Source organism: Monoraphidium neglectum (assembly GCF_000611645.1).
Source record: "Monoraphidium neglectum strain SAG 48.87 unplaced genomic scaffold scaffold00568, whole genome shotgun sequence".
NCBI lineage: Eukaryota > Viridiplantae > Chlorophyta > Chlorophyceae > Sphaeropleales > Selenastraceae > Monoraphidium > Monoraphidium neglectum.
Genome location: NW_014013060.1, coordinates 24,080 through 24,800, shown reverse-complemented (window position 1 = coordinate 24,800; position 721 = coordinate 24,080). Strand labels below are relative to the sequence as shown.

The 721-nt window shown below is 65.2% G+C and overlaps 1 protein-coding gene across 1 annotated transcript; it reads left to right on the top strand.

The window, feature by feature from the left end:
• Positions 1-96: 96 nt before the first annotated feature.
• Positions 97-489, top strand: MNEG_4193 (hypothetical protein; the record flags this gene model as incomplete). The annotated part of the gene is made up of 1 exon (XM_014047333.1): positions 97-489. The coding sequence occupies one exon, from the start codon at positions 97-99 to the stop codon at positions 487-489; it is 393 nt and encodes a 130-aa protein (XP_013902787.1).
• Positions 490-721: the final 232 nt, after the last annotated feature.

Sequence of the window (721 nt, the reverse complement as noted above, 5' to 3'; positions counted from 1 at the left end):
CCACCCCACCCCACTCCCAACCCACCAACAAACGCAACTCAACCCCGGCTCAACCTTCTCCTCAGGTATGCTGACGGCAGGGAGGCCCTCGCCTTCATGTTTGACTGCGCCGCCTGGAGCCCCACCTGCCAGGCCCTGGCGAACGTCAGCGCGGCGTGGATGGCCGAGAAGCGGCCGCCGCCGCCAAAGGCGGACGAGGAGGCGTTTAAGGCGGAGGCCGCCGCCGACGCAGCAAAGCCCGACGAGCCGCCGCCGCCGCCGGGGCCGCCGGAGGTCAAGTGCGTGCCTCGGAACCTCAGCGCGCCGTTCGTGGTGCTGAAGGGGGCGGCGCCGGCGGCGGCGACGGCGCCGGCGGGGGCTGCGCCGGTGGCGGGCGCGGCACCCACGGCGGCACGGCCGCCTGTGCCTTCTGTCGCGCCGGGCGGCTTGCCCAACGGGCCGTTGTGGAACGTGGTCAGGGGCTTTTTTGGGTCGTTGGGACGCCGTTGAAGACGGGCGTACACGTCATGTGCGGACCTAATTGATTTCGGATGGCACCCTTGGTCATCGCATTGTCAGCAGCATTTGAGCGGCGCGCCGCTTTCAACTTATCAAAGATCTGAGATCTGGCACGGACGTGCAAAGCAACCACTGAATTGCTATTTTGCTGGCATTTGAATTCGTTGGCTAGCACAACACTCATATTCAGGATGCGTACAAAATCGAGTTGCTTTGTGAGCAC